Source organism: Rhinatrema bivittatum, chromosome 8, assembly GCF_901001135.1.
Source record: "Rhinatrema bivittatum chromosome 8, aRhiBiv1.1, whole genome shotgun sequence".
NCBI classification, from domain to species: domain Eukaryota; kingdom Metazoa; phylum Chordata; class Amphibia; order Gymnophiona; family Rhinatrematidae; genus Rhinatrema; species Rhinatrema bivittatum.
In genome coordinates, this window is record NC_042622.1 from 222386628 (window position 1) to 222411862 (window position 25235).

Below are 25235 nucleotides of genomic sequence, written 5' to 3' on the forward strand. Positions count from 1 at the left end.
AAAGCCTCATGCGGGTGAGGCCTTATTTCCAGGGAGAAAAATGTGGCAGTACCTGAATAAGTGCTCTCTCTCGCTCCACAACACACTGCTCCAGGGAACTCTTTCCTTCCTTCTCTCCGTGAACACACATCGCAGATCTCCAGGGAGTGCTTGGGCCTTAGTGCAGGACTAAGCAAACCTGTCCTTATCCCACAACCAGTTGGGTTTTCAGGACATCCACAATGGACATGAATGAGATAAATTTGCATATGCCGAGTTGCCAATGTATGCAGATGTATCTCACACACATTTATTGTGACTGTCCTGAAAACCTGACTGGCTGTGAGGTCCCCAGGATAGATTTGGGAAGCTCTGCCCTAGTGGATGTGGGGGAAAAGCAGAGACTATCTCTCTAATCCTATCTGCCCATTCCATGCAGGATCTAATAAAAGGACAGGAGAATGCAGCGGCAAGTCAAGACGCTTTATTCAAATGATGGGAGAGGTGAAAGTAAGGTTACTACACCTCATCCCAGGTCAACAGACTGTCCTGATTTTGCCTATTGCATGCATGTAGTTCTGATTTTCCTGTTGACTTCCCTAAGAGCATTGGGGGGGGGGCCCTTATTCAGCCACTGTGGGGATGTGATTATTAGCTGGTTAAACATAGCCAGCTAATTAATGGTGTATATTCAATGGTGCAGCCACGCTGTTGAATATACCCAGCTATCATAAACGGGCCGATATAGTACAGTGCGCTCCGTTGGAGCGCACTGTTAACCCTCTATTGGTCGCGTGTTTGACGTGCTTGTGTTACCCCTTATTCAGTAAGGGGCCGAAAACACGCATCCAACCCCCCCGAACCTTATAGCGCCCGCAACATGCAATGCATGTTGATGGCCCTATTAGGTATTCCCGCGCGATTCAGAAAGGAAAATGGCAGCCAAGCCGCACATTTTGCTTTCAGAAATTAGCGCCTACCCAAAAGGTTGGGAACCCCTGATTTAAGTCAAGAAAAAGCCTCCCAATCTGGAAAGATTCTATTTTTTCAGTGCAATTCCTAGATCTCTCCACTCATTTTTTCACTAAAATATAAGAATTCCAGAACTCTGAATGCACTGGAAGGAAGTTGAGATACTCTGACCTGTATCAGCGGGCAGGAGTTAGGTGGTGCAATTGTGGATAACTCGGTGGAGCTCAATCCTGTCCGCAGTCAGTTGGGTTTTCAGTATATCCCCAATAAATATGCATGAAATATATTTGCTTGCAGTGCCTCCGGTGTATGCAGATACCTCATTCATATTCATTCGGGATATCCTGAACACCGTTGCAAATATCACATCAGACAGAAATAGCGGTTCAAACCTAGAGCTGGTACAGCAGGGCTTCCCAAGCTTTTAGCCAACATGACCCCATTTTAGCCCTTGAAAATTCACAGGACCCGAGAGGACGACCAAAGCAAATTGGCGGGGGGTGAGGTCACCCAACAATCATTCCACTCAGCCACTCTTGCCCTCCTTATGTCCCTCAACCTTTCCCCCCTCCTACAACCTCCACCCTGTCCAGAGGACCTCCTCTGTTAACCTCCTGCCCTCCAGCAGACCTCTCCTAACCTCTGTCTTTCCAGCTGATCCCCTTTACATCCTTCAGCTCTTCTCACCTCCTCAGTCCATCCCCCCTCTCTCTCACCTCCTTCAGCCCTTTTCATGCCTTCTCCCAACAGATCCTCTGTTTCCCCCAAGCCCTGCTTATCACACCCAACTGAGCACCTGTCATCCCTTCTCTCTCATCTCCCAGCCTCAAGTCCTCCCTTTTAACCTTTCTGTCACACACTCTCCAGCTGATCTCCTCACACCCCCAGCTCCTCTCCTACATCCCCGAATTGATCTTCTGCCATTCACCCTCTTTCATCCTCCACAATCGGTCCTTCTCCACCTGACCCAACCGTCAAACTCCTCCTGAAGCTGATCCCTCTGTTCCGACACTTCATCCTCCAAATAGCCCCCTGTCCAGGGTCAGCAGCAGCGTTTTCTCATGGTCCTGGGCCAAAGGTGGATAGCAACAGGTGGGAAATGAGGGCAGGCTGAGAGGGGGGAAAAATATTTCTCTTGGGCAGGTTCAGTGGTGGGTGAGCAGCAATCTGAACCAGCCCATGCCCGCTCCGCCCTTCTCTCCCCTCACGGGCTGGTCCCTAGCTTGATGGTGAGCTTCGAGCGGCAGCAGCATGAATAATGAAAGTCAGCACAGGGGACTGTACGCTACTGCAAACTCACAGGCCCTCACAGCAGCCCCCAAACCCTCCTCGTGCAGAGCTTCCACTTACCACAGACTCGTGCAAGGTCAGTGCCACGGCAGGACTTGTGAGCGCATGATGGCTCAAAGGCCAACACCCCCCGGCGCTGCTGCTGGCGCCTGAAGAGTGCTGCTGTATCAGGCGCTTGTGACCCCCAGCTGAAGGTTTTGTGGACCCCCCCCATTTGGGGTCCTGATCCACAGTTTAGGAAACCCTGACACCAGAGGCTCTTACTACTTGTGGGCAAATGCCTCAGACGCTGGCTGAAGACTCGTTCTGTTGCTTAGCGTAACTGTTCTGAGCACTCTCATTTTCACCGCCTTGACACCTGTACTCGCCTCTTGCTCATTTTACTCCAGCACCATCCCGCAGCCCGGCTTTGTGGAGAAGAATAACAGCGGTGGCAGGCGTTGACAAAAGGAGAGAAGTCCTCCTGATGTGGAAGGTAGGAGAGGGGAGGGCAGACTCATTGGGCACTCGGGGGGGGGGCTAGTCTGGTGACAATAAGTAACAATAGCCATTAATAAATGGCATCTGTGTCCCCCCCGGAAGAAATCAAGCAATTGGATCGCTGGACTGGTTCACCAGCCTCCCCCTGGTGTCATTTTGCATAATCTGCCAAGCGCAGTGGTTTCTTTCCCTAACGTCTTTGTTTTAAAAGTAAGTTTATGTAAATCTCATTATCTGAAATCTATAGGTATTTAATAATATTAATAGCTGCATCGAGACCTATCTTACAGTGTAAGATGCATCATCTGGTACTCGGAGATGTGTAGTAGCTAAAAAAAAAACAGAATCTAATGACCACAATCAACAAGAACAGAAAAGTGGCACACTACAGAGACAAATATGAAAAAGGAATAATAATAACTAATGAACACTACTGTAAAAGAAATTGGTATCGATAAAATAACAATCCACAAAATACCATGTTACAGGTAGTAAAATATATTTTAATAAAATTATATAAATGTGTTGCGGTAAATACAACAATTAATAAGCAATACAAATAAAACATTTCAACATGATCATGTTTCGGCAACACCTGCATCAGGGTTTATAAGAATTCAACATCGATTATAGTAGTGAAAAGATGGGTGACACCTCTGCTAGGTGAAAAGGAGGGGAACCCCAAATAGACAAATCTCTTCCAGTGACAAACTGCTGTCCCGTAAGAGTGGACCAAGCAGCCTCGCGTAAGTGAAAATTTCAGAGGAGTTCTTCAGGGAGTACCAGTGATGGAACTAATCCACTCCGCCCACGGGGGAATGTTGGTCAGTAGTCTGCTTCTCACTAAGGGCCTGATTTTTAATGGCCTGCACGTGCAAAAAACAGAGGTTCCGCGTGCAGCTGGGCCTTGCGCGCACCACACGCATTTTAAAAGGGGCCTGGCCGCTTGCGTAACCTCTGTTACGCGTACAAGAGCCAAGCCTCAGCAAAGGGACGGTCCGGGGGTGGGGCAGGGCGGGGTCGAAGACACAGGTACAGTGGCCATTTACTGCTGTGCTGGGGGGTGCCGGCGCACGCAACCTCCTACTGCTCCTTTGGAGGAGCAAAAGGAAAGTTTAAAAAATGGGGGGTACCTAGGATAGGGGGCGGGTTGGAGAGGGGAAGGGGAAGAGAGGTTAGAGGAGGGGGAGGGGAACTTCCCTCCCACTCCGCTCCTTAACTGGAGCGGAGTGGGAGGGAACTGGGGAAGCCTCATGATACGTTGCTGCTTGATTTTTGCTTTACTCTGCGCCCCCCCCCCCCCCTTGTGCGCGTATTTTTTAAAAATCTACCTCTAAGTGAGCACCTTCTCTCCACTACTAAACTAGAACAATTTTATCCAAACATGCTAAGAATAACTTTTTTCAAACCCAGGGACAAAGCTCTCTGACCACAGCCAGTACTGGCAGCACTAACAGGCCGCGGGCACCTACCCTTACCCGCGACCCGACTGCCGTCTTCTCCCCAGGGGCCCGCGCCGCAGCGGCAAGCTGCTACCGCCGCTCTCCGCCTGATCTGGCCTTCCCGCAGCCGCATGGAGGCCGAGAAGCTGCCAGCTCCGATGCTCCTGGACTCCCCTTAGCGCGCGCCGACACTCCACCTCTTAAAGGGGCCATGGCAGGAAAATCAGGCCCGGCCCTTAGGTGACATCACGACCCCCGGCCTTCTTAAGGAAGTCCTCCTGGTCACCCTAACGACTTGGCAACTTGCTTGCTTCTGGCCTCCTGTGTGGATTCGTCTTCCAGAAGCCTTCTTGTCTACGTTCCTTCTACCTCGACCTCAGACCGGAACCAACCTTGTCTCCAGCTGCCTGCCCTGACCTCGGAACGGAATCAACCTTGCCTTCAGCCGCCTGCCCTGACCTCGTACTGGAACCGACCTTGTCTTCAGCCACCTGTCCAGACCTCGGACCGGAATTGACCTTGCTTTCAGCTGTCTGCACTACCTCCTTTGGCCGCCTTCGGGATCAGCCATGCAGAAGGTCACCTAAGTCCAGCCAGACCCGGCACAAAAGGACTCAACCTGCAGGGAACGAGGGCTGGCCCTGGTGAAGCATCCGCTTGCCTCTGCTTCCCGTCCGGCCTCGCCTCCCAATGATGGGGACCTGCGAGGTTCGCCCCATAGGTAGCGCCAACTCTACCTTAGGCCAAGGGTCCACGTTTGCTCACAGATTACCAAGTCCATGGACATGGTGGGGGCTTCCGCGCTTCAGGCCATTCTGGGCTTAGCTCAAAAAATCATGGAACAACAAAAGGCCTTGGTCACCTTGGCCTTGGTAGTAGAGAACCTAAGTCTCCATCTCAACTCAGGGCCCTCCACGTCCGCTCTGGCGGTCCCCATGCCAGTACACCGACCTGCGATTCCTTTGCCTACACCTCCGCGTTACTCGGGAGATCCTCAGCTGTGCCGCAGCTTTTTGAATAAGTGCAATATGCACTTTTGCTACAACCAACCCTCTTTCCGGAAGACATAACGAAGACCACCTACATTCTCTCCCTCTTGGATGGGAGAGCACTGGCCTGGGCCTCACCGCTGTGGGAATGCATGGATCGAGTTCTATGGGACTTGACCAGCTTTCTAAACGTTTTCCGCACGGTCTTTGATGACCCAGCTAGGCAATCAGTCTTCGGGTCAACCTTGCTACACTTGCGCCAGGGTGTTATGGTTTCGAGGTGTTTGAGTGGATTCTTAGGTACTGCGGAAATGGCCACTCCCATGGGGAGGAGCCCCGTGAGGAACCGCAGTACTAGGCTAGGCTCTATACACAGAGAATTCGTGTTTATTATACAAGTTGGTGGTACTGCCCAGGGGGTGGCAGCAGTGAGGTAACCCAGTAGAGTAGTCCAGGGGTCCTCGGCAGAGGAGACCCATCCCACACTCCAATGATGGTAGGCTGCACTGGGTAGAGGAGAGAGTCCCGGATGTAGACTCACAGCGCTGAAGCTGAGAGAAGTTGACAACGTTAGTTTACTCACTGAATAGATAGCTGTATTTGATGAAGATCCTGGCAGGCAGAAATAGTTGGTTTGCAGGCACCAAGGCAGGGAGAGCAGGCCCTCGAGGAGCGAGTACCCGGTATCCCAGATAGGCACCTGAAAGAAAGCATAGGGCCCCAGAGGAGCGGGTACCCAGGTTAGAGCTGAATGGCCCCGAAGGGCAGAGAGAACTTCCAGCAGCAGCAAGGAAGCGGCAGAGTAGCTTAGACCGGAGGCATTCCAATCCTTCCTAACTCAGTTTGTTAGCAAACGAAGGGCAGGCTAAATACCCGGATGGCATGACGTCACTCGGAGGTTCCTGCCATGATGTGGATAAAGATGTGGATGGCATGCGTGCACCCTAGGAGGCCCTCAGGAGAAACATGGCGAACACAGTCGCCGTAGCCATTCTAGGGACACCAGAGAGAGCGGCAAGATGACGCGGCAGCAGCCATCTTCCCAAAGCTTGTGAAGAGAGAAGGAAGAAAGGTGAGGCACAGAGGTCGAAGCCATCTGAGACCAATGGATGCAACAGTACCCCCCTTCAAAGGGCCCCCTCCAGACCCCCTACATGGTCTTGGTTTTTGAGGATGTGATCGATGAAATTGATGAAGCATCTCTTTGTCCATGATATTAACCAATGGTTCCCAAGAGTTTTCTTCTGGTCTGTATCCCTCCCATTAGAGGTATTCCCAAGCTCTGCCTCTCTTTCTCACATCAAGGATGGCATCAACCTTGTACTCAATGTCTTCTTCTGCATCAACAGGAGTAGGTTCAGGTGTCTTGGTGGAAAACTCGCTAAGAACAAGCGGTTTCAGCAGCGAAACATGGAATGCATTATGAATCTTCATAGCTGGAGGAAGTTTCAGACTGTAGGTAAGTGAGCCCAATCGTCGGAGGATGGGAAAGGGTCCGACAAAGCATGGAGCAAATCGAGCAGATGGAAGCTCGAGTCTTAGATGTTTGGTAGACAGCCAGACTTTGTCACCAGGCTGAAATTCAGGAGCATTGCAATGGTGAGCGTCATAGCCTTTCTGTGCTTTGTCCTGCTTTTTGGAGCGCATCTTTAGTCTCTCTCCAGAGCTGCTGTATATCTGTTACGACTGTCGCTGCCCGACGTCTCCACTCCATCCTCCTTACCTCTTTGGCGACTCCTCTCGCGGTTGATGGACGTCTGGCTGCCGTGACGTCTGCCTGCCGTCCTCCCCGGCGTCCCCAGTCCGGCTTGGTCGCTGCATCCCGCCATGTTGTTCAGCTGCCATAGGGCACGCACGCTGCGCTGCCCTGCTTCTTATTCCTTCTTTGGCGCGAACCTCAGGGGCGTCCCCCTGTGACGTCACGCATCCTGGATACAAAAGCCTACTCTGTTTGCTAGCTAATCGAGTTAGCAAGGGACTCCTTACGGATGGGATTCACTCTCCGTACCTAGCTACTCTGCCTTTCCTTATTGGACTTACTCTATTGGGGTACCCCCTCCTCAGGGGCCTCTCTCTTTTCTTTCAGGTTGCTGTCTGGAACCGGTACTCGCTCCTCGAGGGCCCATGTTCCTGGACTCGCTGCCTGAGCTCATGTCTGCTTGGAAGAAACCGCTGCCTACACCATCAGTGAGTTACCATCTAGACTCTCTCAGACCTGTACCCTGGAACCAGGTACTCGCTCCGAGGGCCTGTCTCTATTCCAGCTTCTGTGTTACCTTCTGGGAGAAACCGCTGTGTGAGTAATCAACCAACGAGGCTCCATACCAGAACCCTGTGTTTGCTCCACTGTACTCACTATCTCAGTTTCTCTCCACTACAGCACAGCTATTGCGGGATCGCTGTTCCAGTGTCCTGAGGGACTACAAGCCCAGCCGGGCTTCATCTCTACTCACTACTGCCACCTCTGGTGGCTTCTCAACTCTGTTTAATAAAAGATAATTCTGTGTTGTGTGTCCTAAAGCTGAGCCTGACCTGTGGCCCCTCATGGGACTTCCCCCTGTGGGCGTGGTCATCTGCCACAGTGTCCAAGAGTCCACCCAAAACCTTACAAACTATAAGATTGCTAACTCCATGGATCCGGCACAGCTCAATGCCCTGCAGGCTATTCTGGGCCTGGCCCTGCGCATTTCTGAACAGCAAGACGCATTGGAGAAACTCACTTCAGCGTTTCATCAGCTACACGCACAGAAAACCCAAGGCGCTACTTCCAGTAATGAAGGTCAGTTATCTGAAGTAACTTTAAAGACTGCTGTATCGCTGGCTGCTCCAGTTTGTTTCTCGGGAGAGATTCAGAAGACCAGGGGCTTTTTAAACCAGTGCTGCATGCATTTTGCATTGCAGCCTTCTCACTTCCCCACAGCTTTTGCCAAGACTACTTACATTCTATCTTATCTTGATGGAAGGGCCTTGTCTTGGGCCTCTACACTGTGGGGACGCAAGGATCCTATTTTGCAGGATATAGATGGATTTTTGGACTTATTCAAATCAGTGTTCGATGATCCTGACCGAGTGACCGTTGCAGGTTCTGCTCTGGTGGACCTGAAGCAAGGCAACTGACCACTGGCTGATTTTGCGATAGAGTTTAAGACTCTTGCTACAGAACTCTGCTGGGACTCCAAATGCCTGAAAACCCTCTTCTTCAGAGGCATGGATACTCGCTTGAAAGATGAGCTGGCTGCTCGTGAAACACCTGACTCGCTGGATGAACTAGTGGCTTTGGCTACTAGGATCGATCACTGGCTTCGTGATAAGGAGAAAGAACTCTGGTCTAATAGAGGACCAGTTCAGAAGGAGGCTAGTGCTAAACCTGCATCTCGGATGGTTCCAGTAATTCCTGCTGCCAGTGGAGATAAACCGATGCATCTTGGTCGCAGTCATTTGATTTCCAAAGAGAGAAGACTTCGGAAGAGGCATGGTCTGTGTATGCCCAATTCGTCCGGGGAACGGACGGGCCTAAGTCCTGCAGGAGGACTGTTCCTAGGCCTTACGACGCCCTCTCATCCGCTCTCTCTCCCCCAGTCTCCTTGATCTGCGGATCGTCTGAGTTTCAAACTCTTGCCTTGGTGGATTCAGGGGCAGGAGGCAACTTTATTCTTAGACGCCTAGTGGAACATTTGAGGATCCCCCTCATCACTGAAGGTTCCACTTCTCCTATCTTCCATCCATGGGGTGCCCTTACCAGGTGATGTGACTTGCCATACTGTACCGGTAACTCTTCGCTCCGGCGCTCTCCACACCGAGCCAATTCCCTTCTTTGTGTTAGAGAAAGCCATGCACCCTATCGTCCTGGGGTTACCCTGGTTGCAGTCGCACCAACCCCAATTTGACTGGGCATCCTTGGAACTTTCCCGCTGGGGCCCAGGTTGTCATGGAAAGTGCCTTAAGGAGATTGTTCCTATCATCTGCATGCCTACAACTCCAGTGATGCCGGGACTGCCGCCCCAATACGCATCTTTTAGTGATGTGTTTTCCAAAGAAGCTGCTGACATCTTCCTCCGCATAGGTCCTATGACTGTGCCATAAGACTGAAACCCAATACTGAACCTCCTAAAGGACGTGTCTATCCACTCTCCGTGATTGAGAACAAGGCGATGTCCGAATACATCGAGGAGAATTTACAGAAGGGGTTTATTAGACCATCGAAGTCTCCAGCCGGCACAGGCTTCTTCTTTGTGGGGAAGAAGGATGGTACCTTACGTCCTTGTATCGATTAACGAGGTCTGAACGAGATCACGATTAAAGACCGCTACTCCCTGCCTTTAATCTCAGAACTGTTTGACAGACTTCAGGGGGCCAAAATATTCTCAAAACTTGACCTGAAGGGGGCCTACAACTTAGTTCGCATTTGCAATGGTGACGAATGGAAAACAGCCTTCAACACTAGAGATGGCCATAATTTTTTTTTAAATTCTTTATTTATAATTTTAACATGTAATACAGTGTCTAAGACTTTTACAGATAGATGCATTATCCAAATATTTTAGAAGAAAATTTTTTTTTAAAAGTAAAACATTCTCTCTTATACATCCATCTGTATTTAATACAACAAACTTAGAGAAGCATCTTAAACTTTGAGCATTATTTCATTAAAAATGGTATAAGGAAAAAGTAGGTATCGTTCTTCCCCCTTTCTTTTTTCTCTCTCTAGCATTCCTTCAATCTCCCAGAAATGCTCTAAGATGTTCTGGTTCAGTGAATTGATAATTTTGTCCATTCAGTTTGATTACACATTTACATGGGTATCGAAGAATAAATTGACCTCCCCTCTCAATTACTTTAGCTCTAACCTTAAGAAACTGCTTCTTCTTAGTTTGTGTAACTTTAACTAAATCGGGGTAGATCCATATTTTATTCCCATAAAAAGTTTTTAACCTATTTCGAAAGAAATATTTTAAAACTGTATCTCTATCTGAAATAAATGCAAATGTTACTAACATAGTGCCTGTTTTCCTAACATCTACCTCATCTTGTGATTTTTCCAATAAATCTGACAAATCTATTGAGAGTTCAGCATTCTCTCCATGCTTTTCTACTGTCTTACTATCCTCTTCATATTCAGGCTGTTTCTTCATTTTGACTGTATTACTTATGTAAAATGCCCTAACAATTGTCGGCATACTTTGTTCTGGTATGTTCAAGATTTTTATCACATACATCCTAAACAATTCTATTGGTGCAATTTTACTAATAAGAGGAAAATTGATAAATTTGAAAATTAATACCTGGGAATAATTCTCAATCTTCCTTTGTATTTCAACTTCTGCCTTAATTTGTTGGACTTGTATCTTCTCCACCTGAGATAGGTGCTGATCTAAACAATTAGTCTGTTTTTGCAAATTAAGCAAAGTTTGAGTTAATCTTAACGGTTTTATTCGTTTCATTTACTGCTATAGTTAAATTTTTAATAGATAGGTCTAATTTTGTCAGAGCATTCCACAAAATATCCATTGTTATAAATGTAGGTTTTACTATTATTTCTTGGATATTTCCCCTTTTTATCTGTTTCTGATTTTCCTTGGGTAAACTTAAAGATACAACAGGTCTACTCACTTCAGCTTCTTGTATAATAGTAATTGGAGGCAGAGAATTTTCTTCTAAAACTTTTGTCTTTCCTTGTATAGCTTCGCTGATTCCTTCTAATTTATTAGATATATCCTAGGGACTTTCTGGTAAGTTAAGGAGTAAAATCCCTTCCTTACCAGGAGGTAATGGAATGTCTGGAGCTCCTGGACTCAAAGAGATATTATTGGCCAATAGGGACAGATTTAGCTCCATTTCTGTCCCTATAGCAGCCCCCTCTACAAGAGTTATTTGTGGGGAACTCAACCAATCCGCCACCGTTCTCTATCCCTGCTCTAATGTCGGAGTACTTGCAGAGGGCCTTAATTTTGCCTTCTGCTTGGTATGAGGCATTCGTAATGAGACAATATAGAAAAAGAGCTATGAACAGAGGTGACTGACTTGTCCCTACTAATATCTATAGTGCTTCCCTAATGGAAGTTTAAGGAGTATTCCAAGCAATAAAAACCATATAGCTGGTATGCCTACCTGAACAGGAAAAAAAAAAAAAAGAAACGAAATAAACCAATATATAATTTAAATAATCCAGTAATCACTGAAGACCCAGTTGGACCCAGTCGGAGTGAGTCAGAGCCGCGCGCCCCTTGGCAACTGCGTGCCATAGGAAGGCCGATTTTAAAGATCTCCTCCGGCCCCTCCCAGATGACAAAGTCCACTCCAATTGGTTGCCAGTAAACGCCGTCGGGGCAGGCTCTTGCCTACCCCCGGAAGTTCAGTCTTAAATTTATATCTCAAGATTAAGGCAAAGGCAGTTCAAGCAGGTTAAGGAAATAAGACTGAGACGGCCATTTTGAGTACTTAGTAATGCCTTTCGGCCTGTGCAACGCACCTGCTATATTTCAGAACATGATGAACGACATCTTGCGGGACCTGTTGTACAAGAGTGTCGTGGTATACCTGGATGATATCCTGATATTTTCTCAGGATTTGCCCACTCATCTAGAAGATGTCAAGCAAGTACTACGCTGACTCCGTGAACACCGGCTCCACGCCAAACTATCCAAGTGCGAATTTCATAAAGACTCCGTGCCTTTTCTTGTCTATATTGTGTCTAAAGATGGCTTCCAGATGGACCCTCAAAAGCTAGAGAGTATCAAAAATTGGTCCCAACCTACCAGCCTGAAGGCCCCGAGACGATTTTTGGGGTTTACCAACTATTATAGAAGCTTTATAAAGAACTACTCTTCTTTAACAGTACCCTTGACCGCAATGACCCGCAAGGGTGCCAACGCTTCAAAATGGTCTGCGGAGACCATGTCCGCTTTTGAGAAATTACAGACTGCCTTTTCCATGGAACCATGCTTGCGACATCCTGACCCCAACAAGCCATTTATCGTAGAAGCTGACGCTTCGGATGTCGGTGTGGGGGCTGTATTGAGCCAAACTGGAGACTCTAAATCCTTACGTCCCTGCTCTTCTCACAACGTTTCTCCCCGGCAGAGAAGAACTAAGGGATCGGAGATAAATAGCTCTTGGCTATTAAGCTAGCATTTGAGGAATGGTGGCCTTGGCTCGAAGGTGCTCAACATCAAATAACCGTATTCACGGACCATAAAAATCTAGAATATCTCCCCCATGCGCAACGTCTTAAACACAGACAAGCTAGATGGTCCTTATTCTTCAATCATTTTGACTTTGTGCTTAAATATCGCCCCGGAGACAGAAATACCAGAGCTGATGCCTTGTCACGCTCCTTTCTCGGAGGATGTGCCTGAAGAACCTCAGCACATAATTGACCCGAAAAAAGTAATCTTGGCGACTACACATTCTGTGCCTGCTGGTAAGACCATCGTGCCTAAGCACCTCAGGAAGAAAGTGCTCTTTTGGGCGCACGATTCCAAGCTGGCTGGCCATCCTGATCAACGCCGCACCCTGCTCAAGATCCAGAAGTTCTATTGGTGGCCTACTATCAAGAAAGATACCCTATCCTACGTGGCATCTTGTACCAATTGTGCCAAACACAAACCTGCTTCTGGCCAACCATGGGGATTGCTGCAACCACTGCCGGTTCTGGAACAGCCCTGGTCACACATTGCTACTGACTTTGTAGTCGACTTACCTCTTTCTGGAGGAATGAATACCATCTGGGTAACAGTTGATTGCTTCAGCAAGATGGCCCATTTCGTGGCGCTGCCTAGCTTACAAAGCTCTTCATATTGCACATTTTTCGCCTTCACGGCCTACCAAGACACATTGTTTCAGACCGAGGATCTCCATTCACGGCAAGATTCTGGAGGGCCTTGTGCACGTTATTTGACATCTCTCTAGACTACACTTCAGCCTATCATCCGCAATCAAATGGCCAAACAGAACTGATGAATTGAACCTTAAAACAGTTCATTCGAGCCTACGTGAGTTGCCATCAGAATAACTGGGCTGAACTGTTACCTTGGGCTGAATTTGCCATCAATTCTCATCCAGCAACATAAAATGGATCAACACCTTTTGAAGTGGTATATGGATGCTCTCCAACACTGCCACTTCCACTGAAGCTCTCAGTGACGTCCCCAGCAGCTCAATCTATTGCTGATGAAATCCATAACCTGTGGACTCAGATGAAAGACATGCTATTTAAAGCGAGTGACCATGCTAAGAAGTTTTATGACGCTCACTATTCTCAAGCGCCTGTCTTCAAACCTGGCGACAAAGTCTGGTTATCTACCAAACATCTCAGACTGACGTTACCCTCCACTCGTTTTGCTCATTGCTACGTTGGACCATTCCCAATCCTCCGTCTTGGCAACATCACTTACAATCTGAAGCTATCACCCAGACTAAACATCCACAACGCTTTTCACGTTTCACTCTTGAAACCTCTCATACTCAGTGAATTCTCTTCCAAGATTCAGGAAACACCTGCCATCAACACAGAAGATGACCTGGAATTTAAGGTCGAAGAGATTCTTGATGTCCGAGGACAAGGGAAAACACTTGAATACCTTCTTTCTTGGGAAGGTTTCGGCCCCGAAGAAAACTCTTGGGCGCCTCAGGCTAACATCCTTGATAAAGATATGCTCTGTCAATTTCATCTCACTCATCCTTTGAAGCCTTAACCTGGTACCCGCAGAGGAGACCGCCCTTTGAACGGGGGTACTGTTACGACCATCTCCACTCTGCCCTCCTTACCTCTTTGGCGACTCCTCTCGCGGTTGATGGACGTCTGGCTGCCACGGCGTCTGCCTGCAGTCCTCTCCGGCACCCCCGGTCTGGCTTGGACACTGCATCCTGTCATGTTGTTCAGCTGCCATAGGGTGTGCGTGACGCGCGGCCCTGCTTCTTATTCCTTCTTTGGCGCGAACCTCAGGGGCATCCCCCTGTGATGACGTCACACATCCCGGATACAAAACTTGCGGGGAATGAGGGCTGGCCCTGGTGAAGCATCCGCTTGCCTCTGCTTCCTGTCTAGCCTCGCCTCTCGACGGTGGGGACCTGTGGGGTTCGCCCCACAGGTAGCGCCAGCTCCACCTCGGGCCAAGGGTCCACGTGCGCTAACAACCAGTCAGTGTGAGACGGCCTCTCTTATTGCACTAGAAACTCTTACCCCACCAGAATCCTCCTTCCTTGTTTCGAAGTGCTAAAATCTGCCGTGATTGAGAAATTGATTAGTGTTGTGAAACCAGCTTTCCCCCTAACTATCAGGTCTATCCTGTAAAGTACGGCCGCGTTTACCCTGCTCCTAAGCCGCGTTTTACTCACTTTCCGGCCGCGTTATCCCTTCCTGCGATCCCGAATCCACTATAACCTACTCCTACCGTGTCCTATAAGGGTAGGTGGCAAGCTTTCCCCCAGCCCCCGCTCACCTGCCCCAGCCGCGATCGTGGGTGCCGGTCTCCGTGGCAGCCCCAGTCCTCTCCCCTCCTCCCGAAGCAAAAAAAAAAAAAAAAAAGGCGAAAAAAACGTTGCAGCCCCCCTCTGATGTCCGGAGGGGGCTGCAAAAAGTAAGTTGCTTCGCCGCTGTCAGTTCTTCCCTCCTCCCGGAGCTGCTTTTTCAGCCTTGCTCCGGGAGGAGGGGAGAATAGACACTGACAGCGGCGAAGCGAAAAAAAAACCAAAAGCAATTTTGGTTTTTTTTCAAAATTTTGGTTTTTTTCCCAAAAGCGACAATTTTGGGATCTGTCAAGATCCCAAAAGTAAGTCGCTTTTGGACGCCTGCACAACTTACTTTTTTTTTTGCAGCCATCAGCAGGAACACATGGCGATCGTGGCTCCCGTAGCTCCTCCCGACGAAGATGGCCGCCTGCACGGGGGAAAGCGTGCAATTGGCCGCTGAAGACGTGACGTCACGACGTTTGGCGTCACGGGATGTGACGCCACGTCTTGAGCGGCCAATTGCACGCTTTCCCCCGTGCAGGCGGCCATCTTCGTCGGGAGGAGCTACGGGAGCCAGGATCGCCATGTGTTCCTGCTGATGGCTGCAAAAAAAAAAAGTAAGTTGTGCAGGCGTCCAAAAGCGACTTACTTTTGGGATCTTGACAGATCCCAAAATTGTCGCTTTTGGGAAAAAAACCAAAATTTTGAAAAAAAACCAAAATTGCTTTTGGTTTTTTTTTCGCTTCGCCGCTGTCCTTGTCTATTCTTTGTTCCTCCCGGAGCAAGGCTGCTTTTCGCGCCCTGCTTCGGGAGGAGGGGAGGGGGGACTGGCAGTCCCGACTTCCTGGTATGTCATTTCAAATGACATTTGAAATGACAGATACCAGCGTGGCGTGAAGCGTTAGGCCCGCGCACCCAGGATACTGTATAGGCGCTCTATCCAGTAAAATGGGTTGCACGGGCCTAAGGCTTCACGGACGCGGTTTACATTTACATAAAATTAATGTTCAGGATAGAGCGGTAGGTGTGCTGCACTGTGCGTGCGGCAACCGCAGCTCTTCCTACCGCTCGGTACAGGATAGACCCGTATGTGCTATACAAAAACTCTTAAAAATATCAGACAATATCCACACCAAAAAAAGGCATTGGGGAGAGCCCTGTGGTTTATGGTGCCATCCGTGCTTCCCCTCTCTTGCCCTAGATTCATCAAAATGAGTTATTAACGCATTGATAACACCCACGTTAAGAAAAAGGGGCATATTGAGAGAAAGAGAGACTGAGAATATCTATAAGGCCCTCGTTATAGTGAAGTATATCTCTATAAGAGGTCCTTCGAATAGATCGAGGTGAGGTGTTGGTGGTGATTAAGGGTTTAGGGGCCAGTTTCACATGTAGAGTGAGATGTACGAACAGCATAGTACAACTTGGTGAAGATTTGACGTCTATAACAGGGTACCATCAAGCTAGGGTAAGGTAATGTAGAACAAAATTTCATCTTTGTGAGACTTTCCTCACCTCAAATGACATCAAATCTTCACCAAAGTGTACTGTGCTGTTCGTACATCTCATTCTACATGCAAAACTGGCCCCTAAACCACCACCAACACCTTACCTCGCCCTATTAGATGACCCTCCTATAGAGATAGGAATAGGTGCACACAGTGAGGCCCTCACCAGAGTATGTGTGTGTGTTTCTCTCTCTCTCTCTCATATTTAGCAAAAATAATTGAGAAAGCTGTATCTGTCTAACTATTGGATTTTATGGAAGATAATTAACAGCTGGATCCTGTTTAATCAGGTTTCAGAGTCCATCCTAGTGCTGAGATAGTGGCATTTGGATAATGGCAGATGTGAGTTGTTCATTTTATTTGATTCATCTTCAGCCTTTGAAACCGTAAGTCATAGATTACTGCTCGATCGAGTAAGTGAAGATGGGATTGGGGGAAATTTTTAAATTGTTAGGTCTTACCTACAGTACCTGAATGTAATCCACTTTGAAGTGGCTGAAAGACAGAATAATAAAGCAAAAAATAAATAAAATAAATATTTGTTCAATAGATTACAGCACTTATCTGTCTATGAAAGATAGTCATTCAGACTCATGGACTCTAGATTTTGGGATTCTACAAGGGTCAATTTTCTCTGTTTCTTTTCAATCTCTACATTTATGTGGTGAAATAGTTCACTGTTCCTCCTTGTTAATATTAAATTTGTTTATTACCATTGTGCCTGAGACTGATTTTAAATCCCAAGTGAAATGCTGGGTGATCTCGGTGTTTTGCATGCATGGTCCATGAGGACTTCTGTGGGACCACCCCATATCATCCTGAAACTAATGGCTTGGAAAATATATCTATCCTATTTACTCTTTGTCCACAGGGAGATACCCCAAGAGTCCACTGGATTTTCTTCATTTAGCTGCTTTATAGTAGAAGTGTGAGAGGATCCCTTAACCTAGTAAAAGAATACTGGGAGCAAAAGAATGACCCCTTTATTTAAGAAAGTTTATATACCGTTTACCAGTAAAACTAACTGACCCCTAGTCTTGAATATGTAGTCAATATGTGGGTGCACTTGGAAAACCTTATAAGCTTCGTCTGAGATAACTTACATGCAGCCCAAGCAAAGCAAAAGGCCTAGTATGATCATAAAGACAGAAGCAGAGACGTTTTAGAGGATTAGCAAGGACTTGTTCTAAGCCAAGTATGTCAAAATAAACTAATGATACTATTTCATATATATGTATCCCCAAGATTAGAAGCAGCATACTTTTCATGTAAATACGATAAAGGCTTATGCTGATTGTACAGCCTTGGTGCTGGCTATATGTATGTAGCCCACCTGATGAGAGTCAGGATAGTGACCCAGCCTCTGCCTAATCTTCCAGAGAAGGCTTTGCCTGACAGGGCCGGTGCTAGCTCTTTTGTTGCCCTGTGCAAACAATTACTGTTCTTGCCTCTCCCCCCCGCCTCATTTAGTCTCTATCCTGTGCCCATCAAAAAAAGTCCAACTCCCTCCAGCAATCTATCTTTTTAAAAACTGACACCCCTCCAGACGGAACCCATGGTCAAGGGAAGGGTATTACGTACCCTAAGCAAACCTTACAGCCTTGCATGCGCACACACAATTCAATTATGCATTTATAACAGATTTTACATGAAAAAAGAACATTCAAAAAAAGTACAGTCTTCTGAGGCAAAATATCAGTTACAACATGCATATTATATTTACATGCACTGCTGTGGTGCCAACCAGAAAATCCTGCAAAAAAGATACTTGGAACTCCTACAGAATTACATTTTTTGTAATGGGTGTTGGGTGTGGGCTTGGCTCTCAGAAAGCCATGAATAAATGGAATTAATATTACAATATAGTAAACCTCCCATACAAAAAAACAACCCTAACTGCCAGCACTCAAACTGTGACAATCTTATCTATGAAAAGGTAACACTGTACATATTACATAAGGCCCTAGAACACCAACACACTTCCTGTTAGGAAAACAGAACAAATCAGACTGCTATAGATCACAACAGATAAATTATATGGTAGCAAAATCTCTCACTTCGGTCACACATGGAGAACAAAGACAGACCCTGACCAAATACAGAATAAAGAGACCAGAAATTATAACTAGAAACATGCAGAGAACTGAACTGGAACGTATAACAAGCCAGTCTCTATATGCAGAGCAACAATGGAAAAACAGAAACATTACCATTCTTCATAAAATATTAAAAACTAAAATCAAGAAATATAAAACATCACTCATAAGAAAATCAGTCATAAAAAGAACAAGTATTTCAAACCAGTTAAATAGAATATCTAGAATTTCCCAAACACCAATAAAATATTTCAAAACAGATGAATAAAAAAATCCAATAATTAAAATGTTCTAATATTTCACAAAAAACAAATTTTCAAAACAGTAGAAACATCAAATTACACCAATAATTAAAACTGATAAAGATTAAAAAATCTCCTGCTCTTCACACTTGAGTTCTTTCGATTTCCAGTCACCTTGAGATTGTTGTGGATTGGGGAGGTAGGGCCAAACAAACTTTATCTTCACACACACATACACATGCATATGTACATACATACACACACACATTCAATCTCTCACACACTCCATCTCATATACATGCCTATGCTCTCACATACACTTGCTCTCTTTTCCTCAGACACATTATGGGCCGGATTTTAAACACCTACGCGCACCAGGCCAATTTTCAAAGGCCCAGCCACGCGTGTAAATCCCCGGGACGCATGTAAGTCCCAGAGTTGCTGAAAGGGGTGGTCCAGGGGGCGGGGCTAGAGGCGCCCGGCACAGCGGCCATTTGTCGCTGTGCCGGGGGGGGGGGGGATCACGTGCCGGCAGTGTGCCGGTGCGCGCAAAAGATAGGTTAAAGCTATTGGGGGGGTAGAAAGGTTAGTATAGGGGGTAGGGAAGTTCCCTCCCAGTCCGCTCCTAAATTGGAGCGGACTGGGAGGGAACTACAGAAGGCCGCGGACATCGGCGTGCCAGGTTGCACAAATGTGCACCCCCTTGCACACGCCGACCCCTGATTTTATAACATACGCACACAGGCATGCGCATGTTATAAAATCGCGTGTCCATGTGGGTGCACTGGATAGTGTGCATAAGTTTTTAAAATCTACCTCTATGTGTGTATGTGAGCATGCCTTTGAGAACCTATATGTGATACATAGGCTCTCACAGGCACACACACACACAAGCACTTGCACACAGACATACACACATACACATACAAAACTCACGTAACACAGACACATATACATGAACACAAGCTCTGACACATATACACTCAAGCTCTCACACAAACACGCACACAAGTGCTGACACAGACACACACTGAAGCTCTCACACAGACACACACACGTGCGCACGCGGCTTCCTTTCTCCAGGCCACAGTGGGATGTGCTTCACTGTGGCCCCCTCCTTCCTCTTCATTTCAGGCCGTGATGAGATGAACGCCATCATGGCCCCGCCAGCTTCCTTCTCCTTTAACTTCAGGCCGTGGTGGGATGAGCTCCACCACGTGCCCGGAGGCCGATGGCATAGCCAGAACTGAGTTTTTGGGTGGGCCTAAGGTTAACAAGGGTGGGCAGTAAGCATACAGGTCTGAACCCCACTAGCTGTACTCTTATTGATAAATAATGCCTTAGCATGCACCTTACAATGGGTTCCTAAGTAGTCACAACAGCCCTTATGCAACATGAGTGAAACTTTTTAGAATATTTTAACTCTTATTTCAAGCACTTACCAACATTAAAAATCCCTTATAAATCTGTATGTATTTATTTTATATTTATTGCAATTTATTAAATAAACAAAAATATCAGGTAAAAAGCAAAGAACACTAACTTCAGATCCAATCAATTATATCATAAAATAAATATCAATAGGGCCGATGCAATACAGTGCCTCACACTAGTGCACTGTTTAACCTGCTGTCGGACGCGGGTTAAATAGGCGCTAATCCACCCCTAATGCAATAGGGGGATTAGTGTTTATTTAACACGCGTCCGACGCGGAGTGAATGAGTTAGCGCTCATCACATGCAAATGCATAAGAATGAGGCTATTACTCATTCACTCCCAATGCAAAAAGATAAATGTGCATCTCAGACGCACATTTATCACTCAGATATCAACACCTGCCTGGAGCAGGCGTTAATAGCTGAGCGCATGTAGAAGAAGTACATAAAAGCAGAAAAAACTGCTTTTCCGTACTTCTTCAATTAAAAAAAAAAAAAAAAAACCCCCCCTCGGCAGACCGCCGAGTTATGAAGACCAACGCCAGTAAACTCTGTATCGGTTTTCATAACCGGCCGTCTGCCAGCAATGAAAACAGATGCCAATTTTACCGGTGTCGGTCTTCATAACTGGCAGCCGCCGCGGGGTTGCGTTAGCAAGGAGGCGCTAAGGTCGCGCAAGCGACCCTAGTGCCTGCTTGCTAGCGCAACCCCCTAATTTGCATATTGCATGGCGCCCCCTTGTGGGCACCATGCGTGTGCTAAGAAAGCGAGCGCTGAAAAGTCAGTGCCCGCTTTCCTCAAAATTTATTGCATCGGCCCCTATGTATTCTCTCGAATCCTCTTTCTAGAAAGGCAGAGATCACCATAACTACAATAAAATAGCAATAATCATAAGAACGGGTGCAGAGCAAAACTACGACAGTTCACATTACAACCCAGACATGAAAAAAGACTATATTCAAATTCTGGGGTCACCTCACAAAAAAAAAAAAAAGAACCCCTTCCACCGCTAAACATTTTATTTTTTTATTTTTAAACGAATTTTTATTGAAGCAATACATTAAGAACCAATACAATGTACAGCAATTCTAGTACAAAGCCCAACAGAAACAAATATATCAGTGTAGAATGTAATGGAAATAAACAGAACAAGTGCTACACGTCGCTTCAACATTTTCCAAAGTTATATCCACCCCCCCCCCCCCCATCTGTAAAAAACCCACTATCATACACACATTCATCCAGCACACACGCCAAGGAAAGGAAACTATGAGCACGGAGACCCAATGAAGGAAACAAAAAATACACTAGTCTTCCATTTAGAAACTTTCTCCCAAAGCGCAAAATAGCTTTTCAAATATAAAACACTGCGCTTATTACCTAGCTCTTTCTCTCATATGTTCTAATGTTGCAAAGTGGATCATTGCTTTCCGCCAGTCCTGAAAATCCGGAACTAGTGCAGCTTTACAGGTAGATAAAAATCGCTTTTTTTGCCAAAGTTAAAGAGATTACAACAAACCTCTGACCCCCACCAGGCAGTACAGGCGTCTCCTCAAACAAAGACAAATAAATGAGGCCACTATTCCATGGGACTGGGCTATTTAATACATGGATGATAGCTGAGCAAACTTTACTCCAGAAAGACTGAAGCCTTGGGCATTCTGTAAATATGTTGTTGAGGTCCCGGTCGTGACCTGGCCCTTACCTCCTTGGTCCCGTTCCGCCTCTGAGAGCCTGTGGCCTGTTTCGCGGCATGCCCGCGGGGGGGACGCCACCGAGAAACCCTTCCTGGACGCCATCTCCTTAGGCGTGCACGTGAGCAGCAGCCGCGCTTATGAAGGCCTTTTCCCGCCACTGAAGGCTCCGCCTTACCCTGACGCCAGACGCTGCGGCCTATGTAAGGCCGCTGCGGAGCCCAGAACTTTGCTTGCAACGGGGTTCCTTGCGATTCCCAGTTGCTCCGAGCCCCAGAGTGTGCTATTGCGTTAGCAACTCCATTCCTGCCTAGCTACACTTCTGTGTCCAAGTCCTGTCTTTGTTTCTGCTTGGTTCCAGTACCTGTCCTGCTTCAGTTCCAGCTTGGTTCCAGTACCTGTCCTGCTTCAGTTCCAGCTTGGTTCCAGTACCTGTCCTGCTTCAGTGCTTGCCTGGTTCCAGTACCTGTCCTGCTTCAGTGCTTGCCTGGTTCCAGTACCTGTCCTGCTTCAGTGCTTGCCTGGTTCCAGTAACCTGTCCTGCTTCAGTGCTTGCCTGGTTCCAGTAACCTGTCCTGCTTCAGTTCCAGTACCTGTCCTGCTTCAGTTCCTGCCTGATTCCGGATCCCTGCCTGCCTGCTTCAGTTCCAGCTTCCGTGATCTCCTAAGTCCCAGCAGCCGGGCTCCTACGGGCTCCTCCCGGGGGAGTACCGGCTTCCTAGGTGAAGCTCACCGTCCATCGCCTGCCTGGTATTGGCCTCCCGGCCTGCCCTCAAGCAGAGACTATATCCCCAGTCTCCTGTAGGCCGACTCAAGGGTCCACTAAAACAGCTAATTCACAACATATGTGACAAATTCCCACAAAGATGCGAACATTTCAAACATTCATCAGATGCCCACAAACGTAATCGAGCACCTTTATCTCTAGATAAGTAAAGACGGTGAATAATTTTAAATTGAATCTCCCGCAGGTTAACAGGGGCCATACAATGGTAAATCAAAAACAAATGCTCTGCCAATATCTGATGCATCAATCTCTAGTCACAATGCTTCACTCCATTGCTTAGCCAATTTTTCCAGATGCGGTGAGGTCTGATACTGGGCAGAAAACATGCCCATATGCCAAGTTTATTAAAGCCAGGACTGGTTTCCAAAAAAATTTCTTCTGCATCTGAAAAAGCAAGAAGCACATAATATCTTTGGCAGATTTCCAAGGCATAATATATAGCTTTCAAGTAAGAAAATAAATTTTGCCTAGGGATATCCCATTGCTCTTGAAGCTGTTGAAATGACCATAACTTTTGTTCTTCTGGATCGACCAGATGTCCAAATCAAGAAAAGCCTAACTCCTTCCAGGTGTGAAACCTAGAAAGAGCAAGACCTGTGGGGAAATCCTTATTTCCAGTTAGAGGTAAAAAAGGAGAAACAGTGGCCGAACCTTGTGCCAAGGCCCTCAACAATTTCCATGCATTCTGAAATGCCCCCAACCAGAAGGTATGAAGACAAACTCTGAAGGATTTATTTATTTTTAGTTTTTATATACCGGTGTTCCTGTATAAAATACATATCACACAGGTTTACAAGGAAATAAAACAGACGCCTCGATGGGCGGTTTACATTGAAACAAATAACAGATAACATAATGAGGCATATAGGAACTTAGAAGTAGGTTACAGAGAACAAAACATGTCTGGTGATGGAGCAGATATATCCCATGATAGGGATTGGCCCATTTGTTCAGTAACCCCTCCGGTCATACTTGCGATGTTGAGAGACCCAATCCTGTACATAGCACATAAGGCAAGCAACATTATATAAACGCAGGTCTGGGACAACCAAACCCCCATACTTTCTCATGCATGAGAACATCCATCCTGAGTCTTGACCGTCTCCTACGCCATAAAAAAGCAGAGACCATGGATTTAAATTGAAGCACTTCAGATTGCTTTAGCCAAAGAGGAAGCATTTGGAGTGGGTAGAGCACCTTGGGGAGAATAATCATTTTTACCATGGCTCAACGCCCCATCAAAGATAACGGGAACGAATGCCAATATTCAAGCAAAGCCTGAACCTTCCCCAAGGTAGCTCCAACGTTCTTCAAATACAAACCGTGGGCCATGCGAGCTATGTGAATGCCCAGGTACTTCATGTCCCCCAATTCCACTTAAGAAGGAAAACACCTCCCCAGTGAACAGGTTGCATAGGCTGCCGGCGCATGCAAAGCCCCGGGACGTGCGTAAGTCCCGGGGCTTTGCTTGGGGGCGTATCGGGGGCGGCGCGACATTTGGGGGCATTCCGGGGGTGAGGCTTTGGGCATGATGTCATTCCGGGGGCGTGGCCGAGGCCTCCGAACCAGCCCTCAGGCCGGGGAATGGCGCGCCGGCAGCCCGCTGGCATGCGCAAGTTACACCTGCCTTGGGCAGGCCTAACTTTCTTAACAAAGGTAGGGGGGATTTAGTTAGGGCTGGGGGCTGGGTTAGGTAGGGGAAGGTGGGGGGGGGGGGGGGGGGGGGAACGGAGGCAGGCTGCTCGGCACGCTCAGGTTGCACAATTGTGCACCCCCTTGCGTGCGCTGACCCTGGATTTTATGATGTGCACGCAGGACTTACGCGCGTCCTGGGGCATTGCCCGCACCGGCAGCCTATGCCGGCGCAGGGCTTTTAAAATCTGCCCCAGAGCTTTCACCCAATGAATAAACTGGTCCCCAAAATTGAACTGTTCCAACGCCCTCAAAATATAGGACCATTCAACCCGTTCGAATGCTTTCTCAGTGTCCAATCCTACCAACATGCTATCACACTCAGATTGGAGGTTCAGCGATACCTTAAGTAAAGTTTTGAGCATGTTTGCCGAGGAATGCCTATGAGAGATGAATCCATTCTGATCCAAGGACACGATAGTTTGAATAATCTTGTTGACCCAAGCGGCAAGCACAGCAGAGAGGATTTTGACTACCTGGTTCAAAAGAGAAATGGGTCTATAAGACCCAGGAGCCACAGGGTCCCTATCTGGTTTTAAGAGAAGAATCATCATTGCCAAATTATTCTTGGATCCCATACTACCCTCAGCAAAAGCTTCCCTAAACATTCCCATTAAAGGCTCAAAACTCCATGGCCCTAAGATTTAAAAACATTCAGGACCGAAACCATCCGAAGCTGGGGCCTTACCTAGCTTAAGCCCCCGCACCACCGATTGGATCTCCCCTAAAGAGATGGGCTCTTCCAGCTTAGATTTATCCATTGAAGATAATCTGGGGAAAGTTATCCCTGAAAAGGTCTCTGTCGGTTAGACAGATCTGGTTGTTCACTGGTATAGAGATCCCGAAAAAATCCCTGAAAAACCTTAAGGACCACCTCCATGCCGAGATGATCCATATTACGAAAGCAGAACTGTGGAACAAAGGGTTTTGGTCCCACGTTCCGAAGCAGACGTGCCAACAACTTGCCTGATTTATTGTCCCACTGGAATAGTTTAAATTTATAATATTGCAAATTTTGTCTTGCCTTGACATCCAGCAATGCGTCCAACTCCCTCCGAGCCTCCTCCAATTGTTGTCGTGCAGCTGGAGTCATTCGATTAACGTGAGTATGTTAAGAAGGGTAATTTGTTTTAGACAAGTCCAGCTCTTTGGTGCAGTCTGGCACCGCTGGTAGGCCA

The 25235-nt window shown here is 47.1% G+C and overlaps 1 protein-coding gene across 6 annotated transcripts in view; it reads left to right on the forward strand.

Moving 5' to 3' along the window:
- Positions 1–25235, forward strand: part of LOC115097983 (granulocyte colony-stimulating factor receptor-like) — a 151307-nt gene that overhangs the window by 79869 nt on the left and 46203 nt on the right. For all 6 annotated transcript variants that reach the window (XM_029614208.1, XM_029614209.1, XM_029614213.1 and 3 more), the window contains one exon: positions 2631–2716. In XM_029614208.1, coding sequence (XP_029470068.1) covers positions 2631–2716 — 86 coding nt within the window. The remainder of the gene's footprint in view (positions 1–2630; positions 2717–25235) is intronic.